This window comes from Lygodium microphyllum, chromosome 8 (genome assembly GCF_053477565.2).
Source record: "Lygodium microphyllum isolate KBCC chromosome 8, Lygodium_microphyllum_v1.1.10, whole genome shotgun sequence".
In the NCBI taxonomy this organism is placed as follows: domain Eukaryota; kingdom Viridiplantae; phylum Streptophyta; class Polypodiopsida; order Schizaeales; family Lygodiaceae; genus Lygodium; species Lygodium microphyllum.
Window position 1 is genome coordinate 62197389 of NC_141142.1, and position 22064 is coordinate 62219452.

The following is a 22064-nucleotide window of genomic DNA, read 5'->3' on the forward strand; positions in this document are numbered from 1 at the left end:
TCACATTCCTTCTTCTTCCCTTTAAAGGGATTGGTTTGGAACTAAAGAGGCAACGTTCTCATGGTTGTGGGCATAAATGGAAAATGGGAAGTGCATAGCTTGACCAATTGCCATTGCATTTCTTTGACTTGAGCTTGGAGAATTGGAAGGAGGGATGAATCTCCATCTGATTTGAAAGAAGAAAAGGCTTTGGGATGTTGCGTTTGTGTGTTCGGGTTCAGATGGCAGGCTTTCTCCATAGATTGAGGTTTAATGGGAACGAGTGCATCAAAAGGAGACACCTCGTGAGAAGACATGGTATGGATAAGGGAAGAGGTTTTGGAGAGATGGAGAGAAATGATGATTTGGAGATCAAGGAGTGCAAGGGAAGAGAGCAGAAGAAGTAGAAATAGTTTGCATTTAATGCAGAACTGGATCCATTTTTTGTTTTTTTTCTTTTTAAAAAATATTTTAAAGCGTGTCAAGCAAGGGGAACCTTTGGGTTGAGAGTAAGAGAGATTTTGATAAAAATCTTTTTAGTTTGAAGTATTGAAATCTTTATGATTCAATCTCTCTCAAAAAAGTACACACATGGCCATCATGCATTACTTCCTGACAGCCTGCCCTCCACGTCTTGAATGTTGGGAGAGGAATTGAGTCGTCGACCTCCTCCAGCCCGTGTGGCCAAGTCAAACCTCCCGATGGACTCCCTATAGTTGTTGCATCAGGTCTGCCTGGAACACCCCAATTTGATGTCCGCTTTTAAGGTCTTTAGCTGGATCAAGTCCTGTCCGTGTTCCTATTGGCCAGCTAGAGATGTGGCAAGGACGTCCGTTCAGGATCGTCAAATGTCAAAACATATCCTTTTTCTCCCCCTTCTCATCTGCCATGTCCGGCTTAACAATAGGTTGTTGGAAACAATTGTGTTTCCCTCTCACTCCTTCAATCTTATTCTCCCCCATGAAACGTCTCTCTCTACAACCATTTAAAATTGTTTTCACTCTCTACGGTTATGTTTTTTATTTTTATTTTTGGTTTTTTGAAAATAGTTTGCCTCTTTCTCTCCCCCCGATGTAGGCCTTCTCTCACCATGACTTCTCTATAGATTAGTAGCAAAATTTACTTTAACAATAAACGTAACAATAGCAATAAAGGTAATGATAATACTAACATAAACACTAAATGTTAAGGTCAAGCTAACATTTAATGTCTCATTAACATTAAAATTAATGATAATATTAATATTAAAAATTACTATCAATCAAAATACTGATGTTTATCTGGGCTACAAGATTTCAGCTTTCAATGATGGTCTTTGGAGTGGCAGCTCCTTGGACTTCGATTGTCAAAACCACTAAAAATCCTTGTGTACAAGCATCACCCCAACATAAAATCCGAGCATGAGTATAAAATTGTAAACAAAAGACACACCTTTGCTTTCATACCCACCATCCACAACACATGTCCCCTGTGCATGCCCCTCTTGCGTGCAATGTCCCATATCACCCTTAATGAGATAAAGGGGTACTTGTCAGGCGTGAGCCATCACGATTCCATGAGCGAAAGTGGTTTTGTGCACATCATTGGATCTCGCGTCCAATCGTAGGTTGACGCTTCGATACTGGTGAAATGTCCCCCTAGGATCCAACTTGCACATGAGGCATGACGCAAGCCAAACTCACAATAAAAGGATTGGACGTCAGACTCACCTCCCAACCATAGAGCCAAATGGGCTCACCCTTGAGATTGGGAGCTAGCAGCACTTCAGGTCACAACCACATCCAAAGGGTTACTGTCCTTTACTACCAACCTGGTGTATGGATGCGTCGTCCAATGGGCCAAGAGTCCAAGAGTGGTGGTCACACAATGAATGTGCACAATAGGGCCTTGGGACCTATAATAGGGTATGGCTACCCTAACCCCAAAGTGTCCTTAGTGCATTTGCACCAAGTCACTTCATAATCATTGTGACCAATGCTACTAGCGTCCATTTGGATGTCCAAGGACATAACTAGAATGGTCAAAATTTTTAAGGTGCCAAGGCAAGAGAGCATTTTAGGAATATTCTCATAATGTTCGAGAACATACCCTTTTTAAGAATGTTAGAGAGTATTGTCTTTAGGAACATTCTAGAATGCTCCTTCTAGTAATGTTCTAGAATATTCCCTCTAAGATGTTTGAGAATACCCCCTTTAGGAATGTTCTAAAGTGTTCTTTCTAGGATTGTTCTAGAATATTCTGTTAAAGAATATTCCAGAAATCTATTTCGGGAAATATTCTAGGATTATTTCTTGGGACCTGAAATGGGTCCACGCTAACTACCACACCCTGCAACTTGATGTAGTGTGCCTTGAGTTGCTACTGATTTGACTGCTCTAACCTGTAAGCTAGACATAGGTCAAATTTTTCTATCTCCATTTGACATCAAAGTTAGGACCAACCAATGTTTATGCTCACACATGGTTTCTCTTCATAATGGGGGCTTGACATCTTAGAGCGTCATGCCATAGATTATAGCTCTCCACAAAAAAAGAAAAGCTTTATGTTCTAAGAGTATCTTAGTCTTTGGAGTACTATTACCACATGGTCAGTATATGTACTTGTTGGTGGGTTTTTAACACCTTTTGGGGTTTCCCTAGTAGTATGATATACTATGATAGAAAAAGTGTGTTCATGTGTGGGTGTGTGTGGTGTGCTGCTTGACCACATTCTGAGCACTGTGGTCTGTCTGCTTTGTTTAGAAATTGTTTGATATCCTGAGGAGACTAGGTTCCTGTCCTTCCTGTGTTTTGGATGGCGTCACTTTTCAAATATTCCTTCTATGATTTTGGAGATCTTTTTTTATCACAGCTGGAGTGTTTTGCCACAGTCTCTGACATTCTTCTTTTTCATGGCTACACCAATCACGATGGTTGTTGAGTAATCTAAAAGAATAGCAGTTTCACAAAAAAAAGTGTATTGTGTTTGTACAGGTTTGCTAGGGGTTGTTAGCGATTAAGATATGAATAGCTTAAACAATATACACATGTATCAATCAGTATTAGCCTTGTTGAACTTCCACTATAATTCAAGCTCACATGTTAATGAGTGCAAGGGTGTTTTGCCTGTGCCTTGCAGCCAATTGCAACTATTGTTGAAGCTTCTCTTGAAGATTATGAGGAAAGTATAAAATCTTGCGTAGAAGCATGCAAAGTTTGGAGGCATGTAAGTGTTCTCTCTGTTAAATGATGCTTAATCCATATATTTCCATACATCTGCATAATTATATGCTGTGCTAAATTTTCATTAAATTGGTAGCAACATTAATTGACCCAAATTTGATGAGATCTACCAACCCAAACATTTTGTGAAAAACTGAAAAAAAACTAAGTCTATTGGACCCAAATTTGATGAGATCTACCAACCCAAACATTTTGTGGAAAACTGAAAAAAAACTAAGTCTATTGTAGTGCCTCCCATGTCTATTATCTAGCAGAGGAAAAAGTCTAGGAGGGATATATGAGTGGTTGCTTCATTCTTTGAAGGTAGTCAGATCTGATGTACACCGGACACATGGAACATGATTGCTTCACTTTTAGAAGCTCAAAAGAAAGTGTTATCTGACAAGCACTGGGCACGTGGAACATAAACAGAGTTATGACTCATAAGGACTAAGCTAACAGGTTATACAGGCAATTCACATTAACCATTCCTACCAGCAGCACACCTTGGCCTTTTCTGTTTGGAAAATTTCCAACAATGTTACACCACAGAATCTAAAGAAAAAAAGTAGGAGCTTTGTAAAGACAGAAATGCTATTAACTGAACAGCTGACACCAAGACTGAAAGCAAGCTAGTGCAAAGTTAAGGGTGTGGAAAATCTGGAAAATCCTCTGTTATGGGGGTCATTGACATTGGCGTAGGAACTCAACATTTTTGAATCCTAGTTTGTAGTTTCCTAAATTTTGGCAAGACTGTTAACATTGAACCATTGGCGTGTTTGTTTCATAGACTCCTGCTCCAAAGCGTGGTGAGATTGTCAGGCAGATTGGGGATGCCTTGAGAGCCAACTTGCATAACCTTGGCAGGCTCATTTCATTGGAAATGGGAAAGATACTCGCTGAGGGTGTTGGAGAAGTGCAGGTTTTGCCATTGTTTGTATTTTTCTTTTTTTCTCTTTTGCTTTTGACTATAGGCTATCTGGCTTGTAAAATTCCTCCATTGAATGTCACAGGAAGTCATTGACATGTGTGACTATGCTGTGGGTCTAAGCAGGCAGTTGAATGGTTCTGTCTTGCCCTCAGAACGTAAGTATTGTGTGTTGTATCGTGTCAATGGCTTCACCAGTTTTTGTGTACATATGGGGAGCATGAAAACATAGGTTGGGAGATACGGGGGAGGGTGACCATGACCATTCATAAAAACACATTGTTGATGTCCATCCATGTTTAAGTGAATACTGTACAATGATGCATTTCCTTTTACAAACTATTGTCTCAGCTGTAAATCAAGTCTCAAAGTCCAACTTATTTTTGTAACTTAAATGTTGCAGGTCCAAATCACGTTATGCTAGAGGTATGCATTTGAGAACTTATGAGTGATATGAGATGCGCTGGTTTAATTATCAACATTAAGGATGCTAGTTTGAATGTTTGAGTTGAACGCAATAATCTCTGTGTTTGTTTTGCATTGTGAATTGCTCAATTTGATATTTTTTACTTGCTTGCAGAAGTCTTAGCACTATGGCATATAGAAATTTGTTGGCCATGATCCCCTTTTGAGTCATTACTTTTTCTGAAGGTCTCTGCAACATGAATGGACTTCATGATATGGATCATGATCTGTAGTAATCTCTGTTTTTCAAGTGCTTCTGTCAAGCATTATGTTTACTTTGAACATAGCGTGCTGTACTAATCAAATCAGTATCTGGAAATCTTTGCAACTATAATTAGGATGACCACTATGATTTAGAGGCTTGCCTACCTTTTAGAGGCTTGCCTATGCTTCAAGTGCCAAATGTTGTGCAGTCCCCAAGTGAGGAGAAACCATGATGGGCACTAGGCATTGGCAAGGCTTCCAGTTTAGATATTGGAATGGGTCTAACCTTGAAGACTAGATGGTTATGAGATGGTCTATGTAGACTTAACTGTTGGGTCAAGTGGGGAAAGAGTTAATGAAGGTTGTGTTATACATCAAGTGATGTGTTATGGGTCTAGGAAATATTCCCTAGACTATCATATACTTGTGGGGTGGTTGGTGGGTCGGTTGGAACTTGGACCACATGGGCGGTGAGTCAAGGAGAACCACATGAGTGGTGAGTCAAGGGGAATTATATTGAAGAATATTTAATATTCTACATGTGTAAGATTTGATAATCAACATTACTCCCTGCCTAGACTGCCTACAAGGACTGTCACTTGCCCCAATGGCCCCTTGATCAACTGGGCGTAGCTCTTTGACAATCTCCAATGGTTGGAAAATTGCAGCAATACCTCTCTCTCTTCCATTCTCAATCTCCACAATGGTATAATGCGCTCCAACACCTCTAATAATCATTTCTCCTTTGAATGAGAAGATAGACTCATTCCTTTGAGATAGGTTAGGGTATCAGAGATTTACATTTGATCCGAATTTGTATGTCCATATGCCAATTGGACAATGCCCAGATGGTTAAGAAGACTAAGGAAGTAAAGTTTGAGATGATGGATATGGGGCTTCTTCATTTCTTCCTAGCTCATGAGATATGGCAGATTGAGAGGGGGATCTCTCTCCCAACAATTGTACGTGTAGGAGCTCTTGACCTCTTTTGAGATGCAAGTGTGTGAGTTCATTTCTACTCCCATGGATCTGAATTGGTAGGGTACAGTTCATATAGATTCATCGTTGGTGAATGCTTTCTGTTACAGACAGTTGATTGGGTCGTAGATGTGGCTTTTGAATGGACAGATTGATTTATGCTTTCTAGTTCCTTTGCTTGCAAGCTTTATGAGTGAACCTAAGAAGGTTCATTTGCAAGCTGAGGTTCCTAAGGGGGATCTTGGACCTTGGCCTTATTTTATCTAGGAGGTGCAAATGATTCAACTTTGTGTTACGAGGTTGATAGGGGCTGGACATGTTGATCAGCGGAGATTGACTACATGGTATTGTTTTCTTCTAGGTATGGTTGCAATTTCTTGTTGCAGCAAGAAGCACTTACAATTTCCATTTCATCTATGGAGGCTGAGTATTGAGCGGCTTGTACTACCACTTGTGAGACCATTTGGCTTTGGAGGTTGTTGGAGGAGCTTGGCTGTTCATAGTTAGGAGCTACTACACTTCTGTGCAACAGTGAGTGGGGCTCATGGAATTCCGTTTTCCATGCTTAGATGAAGCACATAGAGATCCAATATCACTACATTCGTGAGAAGCTCTTGGATGGGACCATTGATGTGGAGTATTGCAAGACAGAGGGTAATGTGGTAGATTTGTTTACCAAAGCACTTCCTTAGGCCGTCTTTTCATCAGCATTCCAGATCCCTTAGCCTTATGCAGAGGAGGTGTGAGAGATACAGTCATTCCTAGGATGGGCATGGGTATGTACATGGCAGTTTATGCTGTCGCATTTTGTTGTAGATCAGGTTGGACATCAGTTTATGCAGTCGGCAGCTATTTTGTTGTAGATCAGGTTGGACATCAGTTTATGCAGTCGCCAGCTATTGGGCAGGGTTTCAGGCATGTCAAACAGGGCGGACAGTCAATGCCATGTGGCATGCAGCTGTTTGCTGCATTTCTTGCATTATTTTATTCAGTTTGATGCAGTCAACCGTATTTAATGGAAGTCAGTCAGATTTAACTGGCTGACCTGGTCATTCTAGCATTGTTTCCTGCCTATTTAGGCAGCCCTGTCCACTGGTCACAGTCACTTTAGTTTTTTGAAGGTGAAGAGAGAGCTCTGGCTGAATATACTCCGACAGCCCGTTGTATATATCTGCCTTCAGTATTCAGCATTTGTACTCTGCCATCTTCAAAGCTCTTACTTCAAGCTCTCAAGCCCTCACCTCCTCTCTCTCTCTCTCTCTCTCTCTCTCTCTCTCTCTCTTACCACCTTCATTTAATCTATCTCGGCTCCTCTTCACCTGTCCTTCTCTACATCTTTTACGACCTCCACTTCCTCCACTTCCTCCACCTCCTCTCTTTCTTTCCATTTCTTATATATTGAATAGATTAAGTGTTAATTTCTTATGTATCCTGTAATGATTGTACGAAACACCATACTCCATTTGAAGATTTTCTTAGGGTGTTCGATATTGTACCAAGTTCACATATTGTAAACATTGTACAGATTATCCCTGATGAGCCTGCCTTCATGCTTTGACTAAAATCTTACCATGGTGGGTTATTCGTGTGCTTTCACATGTTTGACAGGTATGGAATCCACTTGGCATAGTTGGAGTAATAACAGCATTCAATTTCCCTTGTGCTGTTCTTGGTGAGCAGTTCTCCACCTGACAAAGACCTAACAATGACAATTTCAATCATTCTCATAAACAGTTTGCTTTAGAGCATGCTGTAACTTATCACATTTGTTTTCTTTGGCTGTAGGTTGGAATGCCTGTATTGCCCTTGTCTGTGGCAATTGTGTGCTATGGTGGGTTTCGTACTTTTTACATGCAGGACCTCAAAGTTCTTTTTCCATGCCATGCATCTCAGGTGTCAAATATGAGTGAACCGGTCTTATCTGTAATTGATTGCCTTGTTTCTTCCACACACAAGGAAGGGAGCGCCAACAACTTCATTGGTAACCATTGCAACTACAAGGTTGATTGCTGAGGTGCTTGAAAGAAACAATTTACCTGGAGGCATCTTCACGACTGTTTGTGGAGGATCTGAAATAGGACAAGCGATTTCTAAGGATCCAAGAATTCCCTTGGTTTCATTTACTGGTAGCTCGAAGGTAGTGTTTTGGTTTGCAAGTTATCAATTCTGCCATGGTTTGAAGCATTTTCATTACCAGATAGTATCATCCAACTCTTTTACTTAGTCAGATACAGTAACAGACTTTCTTGAATTACCTGCTGGCCTTAAAGGTTAAACAATTATCAATGAAAATAAAGGAATAATGTTTGATATCACTTTTCCTGTCCCATGTTGTAAGATCTTAATGTTCTTCACCATTTGTTTCCACTTGCCAATTGTATGATTATATTCTTCACATTTCTTTTCAGGTAGGCCAGCTTGTGCAGAGTGCAGTCAGTGCAAGGTTTGGGAAGTGCTTACTTGAGCTCAGCGGCAACAATGCAATTATAGTCATGGATGATGCAGATCTGTCATTGGTTGTTCCCTCTGTACTGTTTGCAGCAGTAGGTACGGCAGGGCAACGTTGTACAAGCTGCAGGCGTTTGGTACATCTCTAGAATGCTAAACTTAAGTTGCATTCACAGTAACCTTGAACCTGTTCAAAAATATGCAAATGGGATGGCATATTGAATTTTGGGAAATTGATTTGCAGCTGATTCATGAGAATATTTACAGCCATGTCCTTGAAAAGCTCTTGCATGCCTATGCTCAAGTCAGGGTGGGGGATCCTTTGGAAGAAGGCACTTTAATAGGGCCACTTCATACTAAGGCCTCAGTTCTAGGATTTGAGCAAGGCATACAAAAAATCAGATCTCAAGTATGTATTTTATCGTTCGTTTTGGGTTTCATCTCTTTCTATCTTTACATTGGAAGTAAATAAAATACTTGGGGTATGCTATCTTAGGGTGGCAATATCTTGATTGGTGGATCTGTCTTGGAAAGAGAAGGGCATTTTGTACAACCTACAGTTGTGGAAATTTCTCACGATGCATCCATTGTGCAAGAAGAACTTTTTGGACCTGTCCTGTATGTGTTCAAATTCCAGGTTTGTTAGTTCAATCCTATCAAAAGAAAAATTTCAACTGCTTTCATGCACTAACATAATGGGCAAGAAATCAATTAGATCTTATTAGAGGCTGGCAAACAGAACAAAATCTGAAGTTTCTTGGGTTCATAGTAAATTAGAAGCACTATCTGCATTATATATTTTCTTGCTTGTCAAAATGGAAACCTGCACAGTTGGTACAGTTGTGTTTTGCAAATTGTGGTTGTAACAGCTTTTTGGAAAAAATGCAAAGAGGCAGAGTAAGGTAAAATGATGCTGCATAGATTGCTCCTACGCTTGCTGAGACATGGTGTGCGTAAATTGGGATGTCATATGCAACTATCCCAACAAGGAACAGGCAGCCATCAAGTGGTCAGAGACCTAAATATTCAGTGAACTAACTGACGAAGAATAAAGATCCTCATGTTCCACATTGTTAACTCAGAGATGGGCCCCACAATTACTAGATGAATAAAATGCCAACACTTGAGATTGCAGTCAGGCGTGATGCCAGAGGAGTTGAAGTATTGAAAAGGGCCACTCTACTGATGTGTCTAGGCGTGAGTCTCCTATGCCTTGCAGCAATGGCTTTGCTCTGACTGTGGTATGTGCCCCTTGACCATGGACTCTGTGGTCGTGGTTGTTGTGTTTGATGAAGAGCAATGGCCCTATCTAACATGACTCCGGAATGTAGGGTAGGTGCATTTTGGTTCCACGACTCTGTGTTTACTGAAATAGTAGTGCATATAGAAGAATCTGATCTATGGAGAAAATCTATCTGATGCTCTTTGCATGGGTCCCTCTGGGCAGGCTGGTATCCTCTCTCTCATAGCAGTGCTGTGCAGCACCTCTGGAGTGCTAGGAGGAAAAGCCTTAGACATCTATGGCCCTCATACTCCATGTTACGTTGGAGAGGTCCAAAGCCCTTATGGAAAAGGCCATAGTACACTGTACACCTGCATGTATAGTGCTCCTCCATCATAAGCTCTTTGTTAGCAGATTAGTCAGTTCATGTGTGAGACTGAGTTGTATTAAGTAGGCTGTGCATTTCTTTTCTAGTTGTTTTTTGTGGGTGCTAGTTTGTTTGGGCTAGAATGTAGCTGCCTTGGCTAGTCGACTGCATATTTTGGGTCTCAGATGCTGGCTGACTTTTTCATGATCTTGGCCTATGTATAGAGTGGGCTTCCTCCTTTGTCATCATTGCCAGCATACTCGATTACTTGCAGGTCCTGTTGGAGAGAGGGAGCCACTGCCAGTGCCTACCGAGTTAAGGACTCCTTGTTGTCTTGTACTATGTCTTGTCTTGGTATATGGATTCCATTTCTTGAGCATTCTTCTTTTGAGTTCTTTTGCAGTGTTCATTTCACAAGGACATGAAATTTTGATGCTTTGCTTAGCATTTGATTAATTGTTAATCAAATGTGTGAATGTGAGGTGCACATGTAATGTGCAAGTTAGTTATTTCACAATGACATGTCAAGGACTCTGAGATGTTAGTGGGTGTCAAAGGTGAAAGTTGTAATATGCATGGTGAAAGATTTTGTCCTAGAATATTTTATTAACTGTCAATGCTAGTGGTGACATTGGGAACTAGGCATTAAATATTTAATTAATGTCAATTCAAGGGTTGATAAGTGCCCAAGAGTGCTTGGGTGAGAAATTGGCCCAGCCAATTCAATTGTTGGTTGGTATAGTTAATTTCTTGAGCAAGAATCAATAATTAAATTAATTTTCAGAATTTACTATTATGAAAATTAATTTAATTGGATTGAAAATTGCATTTAGAAGATTGCCATTTGGTTAAACTTGCCTATGCAAGTGAGGGCAAGGCTACTAGAGGCTGATGAAGCTTCATTCCAGCATTGTGGACGTTAGGAGAGGAGGAGAGAAAGCTGTTGCTGCAATTTTTCGATCATTGGTGTTCAGCTCATCAGCCATTGTCTGATCAGGAGGCCATTGTCTGATCAGGAGACCATTGGTGATCAGCTCAGCCATTCTTTGATCAAGAGGCCATTGGAGGCAAGTGGTAACAATTTTGGGGCCCACAAGGATAGGCGACTCCTATTGATGGTGGGGGCTGCAGTCAATCAGCCATTCATAGCAGGGTAGCATTAACTTTGATCCAATTTTGGCGATAAAACTTTGAAATTTCTCTCTCTCCAATTAGCCAATTCATAGCTTTCCTTGAAAGATCTTAGCTAAATTCAGCCTTACTAGGGTGCAATTGAAGATTTTTTGTTGCTTAATCCTAATTTATGGCAGAAATTGGGGTTTAGCAACTACCTTGGAAAGAGTTCTTGAAATTTGGGCCCTAGTATTTGAAATGTAGTAACTAAAATTTGGGAATTTTAGAGAATTTAAAGAGGCTAGCCAGCCAACATTAAATTTGGGGTGGAATTTGTCTTCCAAGGATCAAATTGAAGGCCAATCCTAAAGTAGGTTAACCAAGGGGAAAATTGGTTTGAAGGCTTGTTGGTTGCTATAGATAGCAAGATGCATTGGAGATTGAAGAAGATCAATTCGACCTTTAGCAATACAAGTTCAAGAAATACTGCAAGGGGTGCTAGGTTTGGGGCCAGTTGGGTGTCCATTGTCCAAGATCAATTGGTAACATTTGCATTTTCAGTTTATATGAATTTTATGCTTATTGTAATTAGTGCTTAATCATGTTATTTATCACCCTATCTGAGAACAAAGGCTGGTTTTAGTTCATATTTTCTTTGCAATCTGTCTCTTCTGTCATGTTGTGTAGTCTATTAGAGGAGATTCTCATATTTCCATCACTGCCCCTACTTTTTGACAAGGTATCAAACATTTGTGTTAGGTCTTGAGGTGCTGTTTTTAGCCCTTGCAAGTTTGCCATCACCTTCTCCTACTATTGCTGATCTTCTCTAACTGTTGTGAACATTGTATCTCCACCGAATGTAAACTAATACATAGATTGGGTTATCCATGTTGCTGAAGTATTAAATACCATGGCCTTGGTCTTTCCAAGGTTCAGTTTGGGGTCTTTTTTTACATTATCTCAAAATTCATTGCTCTCTACATTTTCTCTGTATGTTATGCCCACGGGATTGACTGCCAATGAAGAAGTACTAAACTCATCACTGACAAACAACTGTCTCACTACACCCATACATTCTATGAGGCGTCCCAACATCAAAAAGTTGTAGGCAAACTGTGTGTCTGAATACTTTAACAATATCTTTATCGCGATGGTATTTGTGGTTTAAAATAAAAGTAACCATTTGATTTGCATCATGTATCACAGGATGGACCCATGATAACTCACCAATATCCTTCAAAAGGTTATTCAAGCAATGGACCATGCAATAAGAAAATGTGATATGCTTATACACTCCCTGAACAATGGTACCTGCTGTCCTATTTGTGGGCTCACCATCAGCCACAAAACCAATCACCAAATATGGCCCAACAATCTCAATGGTAGAGATCCACTCTACTGCAAGCTGATCTGCGGACTTCCCAGTCCGTGAAGCATCATGGGATGACATAAAATACATCTCTCCTCTAGAATAAGCTACAATGCCATGGATAGACCTCTATCTCGTGTCACTCCACCCATCAGTGATAAGTGTGGCACTATTTTTCTCCCAATCTCTCTTTATGCTTGCTGCAGCTTGCTCCACAACATGCTTTTCCTTATGGAGCAAGATAGCGCGTAGAGTCTCAAAAGAGGGGGGCACATACATAAAAAAATAACACAATAATTATCATGATGACATGATTTTAGAACAAGTTATAAGTTTACATTATATAAGTTATAACCAAGCTATAAATTTAAAAATTATATTATTTAAGGAAAAAATGTAAAATAGTAAAGATCCGAGCATATCAATTTGTCAAGACTCAACACTTAGCTGTATGAAAGGCAATATGGTCGTGGTAGAAGAAACGAGCCACTGCTGAATCTGTCTCCTGTTTTTTGATTGGGTCCCAACTTTCCTTAGATGGTGAATTATGGACTCAATCCAATGACTCCATGTGGTACACTTGCTATTGTAGATGAATCTCTAGGCCTATCAATTGCTATTGCTGTTGTCGTTGCTGCAAGTGTAGCTAGTTCGCGACCGCCACTCGTGCACACCTCGATGCAAATAGAGCCTCTTGTCTAGCCACACAATCTAGAAGCTCCCTTCTCTTCTCCAGTGTGACATTGGGACAAAATTACACTTCCAATCTTGGCTCCTGCAATAAATGGGCCCTTACGTTATTTGCACCACTCGTACGCCGGTATGGACACAGCTTGCACGACCAAGGGCGTGATCTGCCTCCACTTGATGGCTACCAGCATTTACCTCATCCCACCATGACCATGTGTTGGAGCGTCTGCCTCTCCCTCCGACCCGACGAGCCGGTCGTGAAGAAGCCATGTTGGTTGCTTAGGTGCTTGATGTAGGGAGGCTAGGAGCCCAAACTGCAAGGAGCAAGAAGGAAGGGAAGATGATGATGATGATAATGAAGAAGAGGAGATGGAGGAGGAGACAAGAGAGAAAGAAGAAGAAGAAGAAGAAGAAGAAGAAGGGCTGCGGGGCGGGCTGCAGGGCAGCTAGTAAGGCGGGCTGCGGGGGGAGCCGGAGCACTGAGCAAGTGTCAGAGCGGGAGTGTGAGTCAGGCGGGTGGGAGTTGTGCGAGAAGCGGGGAACGGTGACTGTCCGTCTCCCGACAGTCTTGTCTCCGACAGGTAAGACGTCTCGAGGATGGCCGTCCCCTTGTGATGAATCTGAACGGGGACGTCCCCCGTTCCACCTCCACGTCCCGCACAAGGGTCCCGTTTCGGGACGATGTTTTGGTATCCCGGGGGCCCGCGATGGGCGTCCCTTGTTACTATGACTTGGAAGCTTGTGTGACAAGTTTTTTTTTTCTCTATGACCTTTCTTTTTGGGATAAGTATTGTTAAGAATAGAAACAACCAAATTTAGTAATCATTGTTAGAACTCAAAACTCACTATTTTTAAAAATGTCAGCTATATTTTTTAGAACTATTATTTTAGAACAATCTAAGGCTTCTAAAATTTAGGAACTCCCTCCTCTCCTCCTCTCTTCTCCTCTCAATCACACATACATATACATATACACACACACAAATATGGGTGTCATATGAAATCTTTTAATGTATATATTGCAAAAATAGTGCTAGAATCTTCATATGCATTCTCTATGCAAAGTTATGTATATTTTAAGTTTTTAGTCTACACATGCACATTTTACAAGCATGTCATGATCATGCCATCTTGCTGATTGTAAGTGTCTGTTGTTCTGGTGGATCTAGCCCATACTTTTAAGGCATTTATCCTTTCTGTGTGTGAGCATGACCTTGATGTGCTTGAGTTCCGGTCATAGGCGCCCAAATGGGCCATATAGGTGGAAGTGTATACTATTTTTTCTTTAACTCATTGCTTGGTTTCACCATAACTTGTGGCCAGTCATCAATGGCGAGCTCTAATGCACTTTTCTTTATATGGAGTAAGTGCAAAGGAAACACATTTAATGAACACTTAAACATACAAAAGAATAGAAAGGAGAGATTTTTTTTTTCTATTGTGTTATGACAGATTTAAAGTAGAGAGTTGACCATAATCTTTGCTAAATCTAGGGTTTTCTTGGCCTCTTGGAGAAGTATGCCCACAAATTTGAAGCTCGGTGATCAGAGAGCTTATTGGGATTTCAGGAAATAATAGTAGATGTGAAAGGGATTGCTTATGTACAATTCAATTGACTCGGATACAAGTGTTCTTGGGCCTAATTGGTGCTGTGTCCAAACTCAAGAGACAAATATAGTCTTGATGTTGCTGGTCATTTGTGACAACCCACAACTCCAAAATTTATTGAGAGATTAGTCAGAATCTCTAGGTGCTACAAGTTGGGTGGAATAAAAGTTAAAGAAATATCGCAAGAGATGCCTCTTTTGGGGTGTCAATTGTTTTCAGTCTAGGTGGTAAAGTGCTATTTATAGATTTGTAGATTTATTGCCTCTTGTAATTGCTAGTTAATTAGGTTAATCACCACCCTATATGAGGAAGGCTGGTTTCAAACATAGGCGAGTTCAAGGCTGTGTTCAGACAATAAACTAGCTAGTGTCACAACTGCATGGCATATTGTTCACACCAATACTTATATCACTATTGAATATTCATTGCCTCATTGTTGGCTGTTTATGCAGGTGCTTGTATCACTGGTTATCTTCACAAGCAGCCTAGGAGTCACATCATTACTCTCATAATCATTCCCCTCGGTCATGTCAATGTTCTTTCCAGTTACAGTAACACTTCTCTCGCATTCCTAGTTTGTATTCATGTCAACAATGATTGTGGCAATCATACCAACATTCTCAATCTGTTCACACCAGGGTTCTTAGTACATTCATGCCAATCACAACCATCTAGGCACTTGGGGATTTGCTTGAAAATTCCACCATGCATTGGGGAGGTGTGTATAGTGGATCCAAATGTGTGAGGAGGCTGCCATGCATCTGAGGGGGACTGACTTGTGTCTGAGTGCCCTATGGTATTAGGGAAATGGCATCATAAGTACAGCATGTATATCCCTTTGATGTAGTTTGTTAGGGAGATGTCTAGGCCATGAAGGAGATATCCAACAGAGCCATCCCTGTGTGGTCACTTGCTGGTAGGTGTGTGTGGATAGGTGGCATTTCCCATAATGGACTACCATGGTGCTAAGTGGCATGCACCTATGGGTAATTGACATGTGGAAAAATAAATGAAATGAACTTGGAGTTGAAATAGAAGATCATGAGGCTAATGCACTTGACATTGAAGGAATGGAACCTAAGGTAGATGATACAAGTTTTGAATCTAATTCTAAGCTTCTAAAAGCAAAAGCAAGAGATCCCAAAATTATCATGTGAAAAGGGAGGCCCGATGCGGAGGGGATATAGAACGGCATGCACAAATGAGGCAAAAGCTAATGTAATAGGAATATATGAAGATGTATGTTTGCCTCTAGAGCCTCATCTAACATTAACATACTGATACTGGTCATGGTCTCATGGTGACTTACCACTAGATCTTGCACAACAGAATGAGAAACAGAGGGGGGATTTTGTTGTTACAAATTCAAAGGATTATAAGAACCTGACACCAAGCTTGGCTGTAATGAAAATGAGGGTTCATTAGTGGTTCTGAATGTGATACGTCCTCCTTGAGTGGAGGACTGATGACATGTAGTTTGAACTTGCTTGTCAACATGTAGTGATGCTAGTGGGCACATGTACCCACATGTGACAAACAGGTCAGTAGGTGGACTTCAGCCGAAGCCAAACATAGATGGCAAGGAGCAAAACACAACTATGTGATGCATCAATGCTGTCTGGAAATAGGTTGACATTAGGTTGATGAATGCAAGTTGGCAAGCAACAAATGCTCCAACAAATGCAACCAAAGACCAAGTGGCACATAAGCATGCGGCAACGAAACACTGTCAATAACAAGTTGAGAGTCAAACAACAATTTTTGCCTTGTGCAGCAGCACAAGAACAATCAAATGTGCAAGCCATAACAGAATGCAAACAAGGTTTGTTATGCAGCTATGCCAAAACAGGATGTCACATAAATAAGTTTGTGATAAATACAGTAAACAACAAAGCTAAAGCTAGCATAGTGCAAAACCCAAGCCTCCATACTCTAAAGATCAAGCAAACATAAAAATTCTGATACCATGTACACAAGATTGAAGAGCATAGAGAAAAAACAGAAAATGTATGGAAGTTTTAAAAATAAAGGAGAGCAAGAGCAGAGCAGCATCTCTTTGTGTCTAAGAGCAAGGATCTTAAGCCCAAGAACATCTGCAGTGGAATGCAAAAGTACAAGTGATCCCATAAAGGGGGAAGGGCATGTATATATAGACACAACCCAAGTATGGATGCCATATGAGTAGTCTGCAAGTGGCCTTTGTATTGCTATTTGTGAGAATCCATTCATCACTGCACAAGTGATTAGGAGACATCGGTATAGGTTGGGAACTTGAATTGATCCCCTAAAGCCATGCCAAAGGAAGAAATGGTCAATTTGTTGATACTAGGCTTGGGCAAGCGTTAGACATGACCGATTCTCATGAGATCTCTCTGCTGTCCACCAAATTTGGTTGAGATCTGTTCAAAATGGCTGAGAAATACTGAGATTTCCTGAGAATGGGTTGGAGAAGGTGAGAGAGAGCCAAGATGAGAGAGAAATTTGATTTTCTTTGCGAGAAAACCTTATATTTTGCCTGTTGCGTGCTCCACCTTGCATTTAATGCAGTCACCTACTACCAAGCACCTCCAAAATGTTGTTACTTAATTAGCAATGCTGTTGCCACCCCTTGGAAGGCGACTCCTTGCTATCCCTTGCACTTGCTGAGACCCTCATATGGTTGTCTTTTGCAGCAAGTTGTTCTCTGATTAGAAAATGGACCAACAGCTCCCTCTCTCTCTCTCTCTGTGGGCATTTTTGCCAAATGGTAGCCTTCTAAACCCATTTTTCAGCATTATCCAGCCATTTAATTAATTTTTGAAATTAAATAATCTTGAAAATTAATTCTAGCTTTTCTGATCTTGCCCAAATTAAATGTACCTATCCATAATTTAATTGACTAGGCCATTTGCAACCTGGAGTGGTCTCCAACCTTTGTTGATCCTTAGATTAGCATTAATTAATTAATTAATTAATACTAGTCCCTAATGTCACCATCAATACTTATTGGCAAAATAATTGTCCTAGGGTCAAAACTGGCACTAATTAGCCCCCAAAGCCTAGTTGTCATAACTTATCACAACTTTTGCCTTTGATATCCACTGCATCCTCGGAGTCTGTGGCTTGTTACCATCAAATAATTGCCATGTGCATCACACGTGCTAAATAACCTTGCACATTTGATTAGTAACTTAATTAAATGTTATCAACATGATTAAAACATCTCAAAATTTCACACCCTTGTGATACACCTCCTTTGCTGTAAACTATAAATTTCTGCAGAAATTGGGGTTTAGTAGCCACATTGGAACCCATACCAATAGGAGAAGACATTGTACACTGAAATCAACATCTAAAATTCGTGGAATTGACAGAGATTTCAGATATCAGGCTATCCATTGTGAATTAGGGCAACATTTGGCCAGTTGGTGGTTCCATTTGTGCAATTCTCGGGTGGCAATTGGCCCAAATTTCTTGTTGATTATATGTACAACAAGGGGATTTTGGATCAGCAAAGGAGATTGTGGAATCTCAACTTGTACTCAATCCATTAGCAATTAAAGTTAAAGAAATACTGAAAGGGGCACCAGTTTTGGGGCCAACTGGGTGTCTATTGTCCAAGATTATTAAGGTAAATTGTGCATTTCAATTTATGTTTATTTGCTGATTGCTGTAATTAAGTGCTTAATCAGGGAATTACCACCCTCTCCAAGGAGGGTTGGTTTCAGATCCTCTTGCATAGTTTGGTGCTGCGCACAAGGTGTCCTATGAAAAAGCCTCTTAAACAGTGGTAGGTTCTTGATTCTCCATCATCTTGGTCATAAGGGCATAGTTCACACAAAATGCCCAACCTTCTATAGATTGTTGCCGATTGTTGCCGATTGTTGAGGTCTGTTGGTGGATCTAACATGTGAACCTTCCATACACATTTGGAACCACCGAAAGGGGAGGGATAGATTGATCCTAGGAGCTAACCAAGATCATGAAATCACATGAAATGAAAGTGATAAATGCACGTTGTTTTGTAGTATGTACTAGGAGAGAGAAGTGGAGAAAAGCACTTCAACTCAAAGATCAAAAGCAAAAATATCCCAACAAGCATATAAATATCCATCCCTTAAGTGAAAAACACACAAAAGGAGCATGTGCAAGAACTAATTGCAAATGGGATCCACAAGGAACAAGCTTCAAATGAGAACTAAATAAACATGTAATTTTCAAAATGCTTACCATGCAAAAAAGGCATGAATAGGGGGTGTAAACACTCAACAATGCCAGTATATGCAACATTCACATACAATTGAAAACGCAGGTCAACACAAGGCAAGTTGCCAAATCAGCCAGAATCACAGCTAGTTGTGCCAGTGAAATGCAACTGCAAGTAGACATGTGTGGACCAGATGACCACCAGCAGACATGGCCAACAATGGATGTGCCAATCAACAGCCTATACCAAAGCCAAACAAACACAAGCCACTCCACAAATCATGGGGTGCAGCCGGTGGCCACTGTTGCCAAACAACATAGTCTGCTGCCAATGGCACCACAGCTCAAACACAAAAACAACTCACATGTGATGGTAATCTATCCATATTGCAGCATGCGCAAGGCTCCTTCAACCTGAACGTATGAAACCATGTAAAAACAACAAAAGCAAAGAAGAACACGAGATACAATGAACCGGGTAAGGCATTCACTAGCAATGATCAATGGGACATGACCAGTGTATGACAAGATGCCATGTGGAATGTGCTCAAGTCTCCTCTCTCTTACATGTGCATAGATATCATACTGTGGAGTGTTGTATGTGTAATGTCCAATGCGGCATACCCCATCTCTTTATATATCTCCTATTAAGGCACACGCTATCACAATCATAGCATGTCATACAAAAGGTAGAAAAACGAGCACATATGATATGCCTAGCTAATAACTGCTAACAGATCCTCAGTACTTGGTTCTTCTGGAATCTGGAACCTTGCCATGAAATGTTTTGGTAGCTTATATGTAAAGCATCATAAATGGGCCATGAGATCAGCAACTCAAGGTGAACCGTCACACTGGCTTCTAGGTGGATTGAGCGAATTCTCTTGAAATAGTTGTCCCCACAATACATGATTAACCTGTAAGTAAATGCATTGTGGATCTTGTATCATTAAGCCCATTGCAATTGAATGAGGATCTGGCCATCATCCATGTATTGTAATATAGACTGGGTTCTTTCTTATAGTCCTTAATAGTTGCCTCTATGGGCTTTACTTGAATGTGCCACTCCCGTATATATCCCTGGGGTCCAAGCACTTGTGATGTCCATGATTTGTGAAGCTTCCTCAAGCTAGTTCAAAATATCCCTGGGGTCCAAGCACTTGCGAAGTCCATGATTTGTGAAGCTTCCTCCAGCTAGTCCAAATATAAGTATGAACTGGCTTTCTTGGAGATTTGCAAGTTAAATTTCACTGCTGGTTACACATTTGGCTAAACAGAGTATTCGATCTGTACTATCAAGCACACAGACAAATGAGGATTTGCATAAAACTCTAAGGAAGCATGGCTCAATGAAAGTGAAGCAATATCTAAACCTTTGTAGGCAACATGTGGATGATTTGATAATTCAAATTTCACCAATGAATTCAATGCATTTTCTGGGATGGCTAACAAATCTAAGCTATAATGCTCTTTGATTCTTTTTACAGACTTTGGAAGAGGCAACAGCAATGAATAACTCTGTACCACAAGGCTTGAGCAGTTCAATTTTCACCCGTAATCATGAGGCCATATTCAGATGGATTGGGTATTCTCTCTTATGTTATTTTTGTTTTACTAATTTGTTTTCCTACAATGGAAGTCTGAAAGTGGTTCAAATTGTCTGAGTTGGAATGACGTGTCTTGAATGACATATCTGCAGCATCTTTTGGGCTGTTGGACCATAATGCATATTTAAGTGTGTTTTGTTCCAGAGAAAGAATTCAATTGTTTTGATAATTCCTGTTCATTCAGTTGGCATCACTTCCTGTGGTGATTGAGATTTGAGAACCTTCACAACTGTGCACTGTCACACCAATAAACGAGTTGTAATTTAAGCACTATGACACTAGCAGTTCTCTACATCTGAATCAGCTGGGTTAGTGTTTGTTACATTCAGCTCATGTCGGTTTCATGTTGTCGTTCTTTAAGATGGAGTTCTAGTTCAAGTTGTCACACGAATTATTCTCTTTTGTAAAAGATTTGGTCCCAGGGTTCAGGAAATGTTTCATTCAGTTCATCTTAGAGCTGATTCAAGTTAAGAAAATTCTACTTCGAGAAGGAAAAATGCCTCTTGAAACCTACATTAAGCTAAACAAACCTTTGCAGAAACTTGAAGAAAAGACCTATTCAAATCTCAAGTTTCTCTTCAATGTAGGATGAGTCATGTGTGGTTACAAAAGCATTTCCCAAACCCTGCTCAGCTCTTGTCTTCATCTTGTGTTTCAAATAGCAACTTAGAGATACTTGCAATCTGCCTGTTTTACTTGCCACTTAGAGGTGACTGCACTCTCCAATTTAATGGCTCCATTTGAGGATGTTTTGGCATGTTTAAAGATTGGAACAATGTGGACGGAACAGAATGAAAACGAGAGTGATAAAAAGGTTTTTATAATTATTCTTAATAGAGGAGAACAGATCTAATGCTGTCAAGGTTGAATTTCAGGCCATCTGGTAGTGATTGTGGAATTGTGAATGTCAATATTCCAACAAGTGGAGCAGAAATTGGTGGTGCATTTGGGGGAGAGAAAGCAACAGGTGGTGGTCGCGAGGCTGGCAGTGATTCTTGGAAGCAGTACATGCGCCGAGCTACTTGGTGATACAAATTGTCAATTTCTGCTCTAATTTCAGCTATTTTTGATTTGACATACTGATTTGAGAGTTTGTGTTTCTTTGTGGAAATGACAGTACTATCAACCATGGTAAAGATTTACCTCTTGCCCAAGGTATCAACTTTGGATAAGTATCTATCATGAGGAGTTTCAACTGCATAGACCTATACAAGAATACATGGATAAAATAATTTATCCAATCTTTGGTCATACTTGATGCTCTGTAACTGAAGCCCTTGTGCCATTTATCTCCATCTTGTATAGCTTATGAAGTTTCTTTACATATCTGTGCAATGGTATGCTGTTATCTGTTTGAAACAAAGAACCATAAGGAGTTTCTTGCTTGTATAGTCTGTCTACTTCAGGAGTATGAATTGTTCCATGAAATGGACTTGGAAACAACGTGAACAAGGATATATTCTTGTCTATTTTGGAAATGAGTGAGTAAGTAGCTTTGTTTCCAACACTACTGACAACAATTGGGAATAATACCTTAAAGTGACATACTCAAATGTATGGAAGTGCCTGATAAGTTTTATTTCTATGATGGGCAATGGGTACCCGTAGCAGAACCAATTTCAAGTGCGTGACAATTAAAGACAATATATTCTCAAATTTTTGTTTGTTTAATTATATTTAATAATTGTAGCATCTTTTGGT

At 40.3% G+C, this 22064-nt stretch overlaps 1 protein-coding gene across 1 annotated transcript in view; it reads left to right on the forward strand.

The window, feature by feature from the left end:
• Positions 1-21951, forward strand: part of ALDH7B4 (aldehyde dehydrogenase 7B4) — a 56209-nt gene extending 34258 nt beyond the window's left edge. Inside the window, exons 2-14 of the mRNA XM_087683031.1 lie at positions 3097-3183; positions 3970-4101; positions 4193-4265; positions 4511-4533; positions 7363-7426; positions 7540-7585; positions 7711-7891; positions 8163-8339; positions 8447-8611; positions 8699-8839; positions 20244-20341; positions 21239-21388; positions 21481-21951. Coding sequence (XP_087539157.1) covers positions 3097-3183; positions 3970-4101; positions 4193-4265; positions 4511-4533; positions 7363-7426; positions 7540-7585; positions 7711-7891; positions 8163-8339; positions 8447-8611; positions 8699-8839; positions 20244-20341; positions 21239-21388; positions 21481-21535 — 1392 coding nt within the window. The 3' untranslated portion in view covers positions 21536-21951. The remainder of the gene's footprint in view (positions 1-3096; positions 3184-3969; positions 4102-4192; positions 4266-4510; positions 4534-7362; positions 7427-7539; positions 7586-7710; positions 7892-8162; positions 8340-8446; positions 8612-8698; positions 8840-20243; positions 20342-21238; positions 21389-21480) is intronic.
• Positions 21952-22064: the final 113 nt, after the last annotated feature.